This window comes from Cyprinodon variegatus, unplaced genomic scaffold (assembly GCF_000732505.1).
Source record: "Cyprinodon variegatus isolate N-32 unplaced genomic scaffold, C_variegatus-1.0 Scaffold1127, whole genome shotgun sequence".
Lineage (NCBI taxonomy): Eukaryota > Metazoa > Chordata > Actinopteri > Cyprinodontiformes > Cyprinodontidae > Cyprinodon > Cyprinodon variegatus.
In genome coordinates this window covers 117,225-119,785 of record NW_015151580.1, presented here as the reverse complement: position 1 = coordinate 119,785, position 2,561 = coordinate 117,225, and the positions used below count along the sequence as shown (strand labels likewise).

The 2,561-nt window shown below is 34.0% G+C and overlaps 1 protein-coding gene across 3 annotated transcripts in view; it reads left to right on the top strand.

The window, feature by feature from the left end:
* The window catches only part of dusp28 (dual specificity phosphatase 28), a 30,015-nt gene that overhangs the window by 7,303 nt on the left and 20,151 nt on the right, over window positions 1-2,561 (top strand). For 2 of the 3 annotated variants that reach the window (XM_015400638.1, XM_015400639.1), the window contains exon 3: window positions 1,521-2,458. In XM_015400638.1, coding sequence (XP_015256124.1) covers window positions 1,521-1,622 — 102 coding nt within the window. In that variant the 3' untranslated portion in view covers window positions 1,623-2,458. Of the gene's footprint in view, window positions 1-1,520; window positions 2,459-2,561 lie in introns of those variants that run through there. The other variant, XR_001482088.1, reaches the window with a different exon arrangement.

The following is a 2,561-nucleotide window of genomic DNA, read 5'->3' as shown; positions in this document are numbered from 1 at the left end:
TCTCTTTCTATATATATATCAAGAAAGAGATAAGAAACACATTAAGTGGAGGGTTGCCCAGTGAAGGCCTAGGTATCATATGCACCACGCTCCCCTGCATGGTAAACAGGTATAACTTCTTTTAATCATAGTATTTAATTCAACTAAGCTTGCATGACAACACTTTGGTAGGTTCTGTAAATATGGTTCTGATTCCAGATTTGACCTTTCATTATAGCAGATAAAGGATGTGATAGTTGGTCCAAGCAGAAGCAAACTAGGTGAACAAAGTGATGCTTGCTCTTCTTTTGGAGTAAAAGGCACATTAGAGCCACTCTAATACATTTTTTCTACCTGTTCTCATCCCCAGAATGAATTAAAAAGACTCACAGCATCTCTTAAAAAGGCAAATTATCAAACGTATACATTTCCAAAGTTTCTAGAGTAAATTTGAGAATATAAGCAAAATATAAACACCAATAAGTAAGCTATATTTACCAATGTGTGCATGCAGACATTATATCCTTTGCAATATTTATTGTGCATTAAAGTTAATCAGAGCAATCTTGTCTCACTTTTGTATTTATATATAAATTAGGTTTGTGCTCCTGAAGTTTGCATTTTCACTGTGAACTCTTTGTCAGGATCAGCAGGTGTGATGAACAATCACTGCAACCTTAGTAAATGTAATCTAATATTTAAAAATCTGTGGATTAGCAAAACGAATGGTTTCCTGTTTGCCTGAGCGGTTCTGTCAGCCGGCATCAACAGAACTCTGAAGCTCCATCTGCCAGGCCCTGATATGGTTTCAGCACAACACTTTGTTTTCAAACACCAAGGGTTTAAATATCCAAGGTGTCCTCAAAAAGGACAGGGACACAACAAGCTACTGCTGACAGGAATTATTTAAGGTCATTCAGTCCCTGCTTTTATTTAGCTCAGAAAAATATGTAGAAAATGTTCACACTCCTGGCAGGTAAAGTAATCTTTCTTATTTGACCAAAAGTAAAATGAATCTAATCCATAAAGAGAGCTGACGATTAGGGTTTTGGTACGGAGGTCTTCCAACCACAGCTTTCAAACCGAAATCAACACAACATAAGAGGAAACAGGTAAAAAACAGCTCAGTGTTTGACAGAACCTTCAGCCCATTTGATCAACGTGAAACCACATTCAGACATCAGCAGATGTCTTAGATGGACGACCTTCAACTTTACTAAGAAGGTGTAAAAATACTGCAGTTAAAATGGAAGCAATGACCATATTAATTCAGTTGGGAAAATAACTGCGAAAATAGAAATTTATACTACAGTGTATTTACTTCTGATAAACCTAAATGATGCCATTATCAGGAAATAAGGAACGCTTATTATTAATGTGCATGCATAGGTTTTAAAGGTAGTTAAAAGTAGCTTGTATTTATCGTAACAAACAACAGATGGCAGCAGCTATCCTGCACACTCAGCAAGCTGTTAGAAACTGGATCCAGCTGGAGGACAGATGGTTAACAAGGCTTGCTGATGTTTCATATCTTCTCTTAGAGGGTGAAGACAGCTCGTCACATCGTGGATCCGAATCCCGGCTTCATGTCTCAGCTGCAGAGATACGAGGAGGAGCTGAAGAGGAGGAGAAGAGCGTCCTGATGCTGAAGTGTCCTCTTGTCTGCTCTGCTTCACACTCATCACTGGCTGTGCTTCAATCTAAGAAACTCAAACTTCACATTAGTTTAAGGTGCTCATATTGATGCAAACAGGAGAATCTTTCTAGAAAAAGTCTAAAAATAAAAGACCAACTTAGTCTGGGTAAGTCCGAGGATAAATACAGGAATTACCATAAACCACAAAGAAAGATACATTAAGCAGCAGCTTAAACAAAATAATAATAACAATAACACAAACACATAAAAAACATTATTTATATTGAATAATGGTCATATGCTGACATGTGAAGAACATGATTAGAAGTAGGTTTTTAAATTGTTTGTAGTTAATCTCTTAAAACACTAGGAAATAAATCAATTAGCAGGTAAAACTGTGTAGAGAACATACAAGTAAAACAAAGTCAGTTTGAAAGGGTTTAATAATTTATTAATTTAATCAGAAAAGACATAAATAAACCAGTCAGAGGATAAAAATCCCCCTCCTCTAAAGAACCAGTTACCTCAAATATATAACAAATTGTTCTTATGGTGCTTGTATTTCATAGAAATATAGTTTTTAGAACCAATGTTTTCTATTTATTTTAGTAATACTGTGTTGTTAAGTATTCTAGTATTTTTTACTGTATTCTAGTATTTTTTAATGTTGAATTATAATTGCATTTATTTTTCTCACTACTCACGAACACAAGGAATAAGAATATAACAGAAAATTAAACAAAATAACCCACTGATTGAATTTTGAGAAGAAAATCATGAATAATGAACAAAATTTCATTCCAAAGTATTTTATGTGGGCTTTATGGTAAACACACAAAAGAAACTTGCTCTTTCTTTAGATATGTGTTAAACTGAAAGTCATATATATATACATATATATACATATATATACATATATATATATATATATATATATATATATATA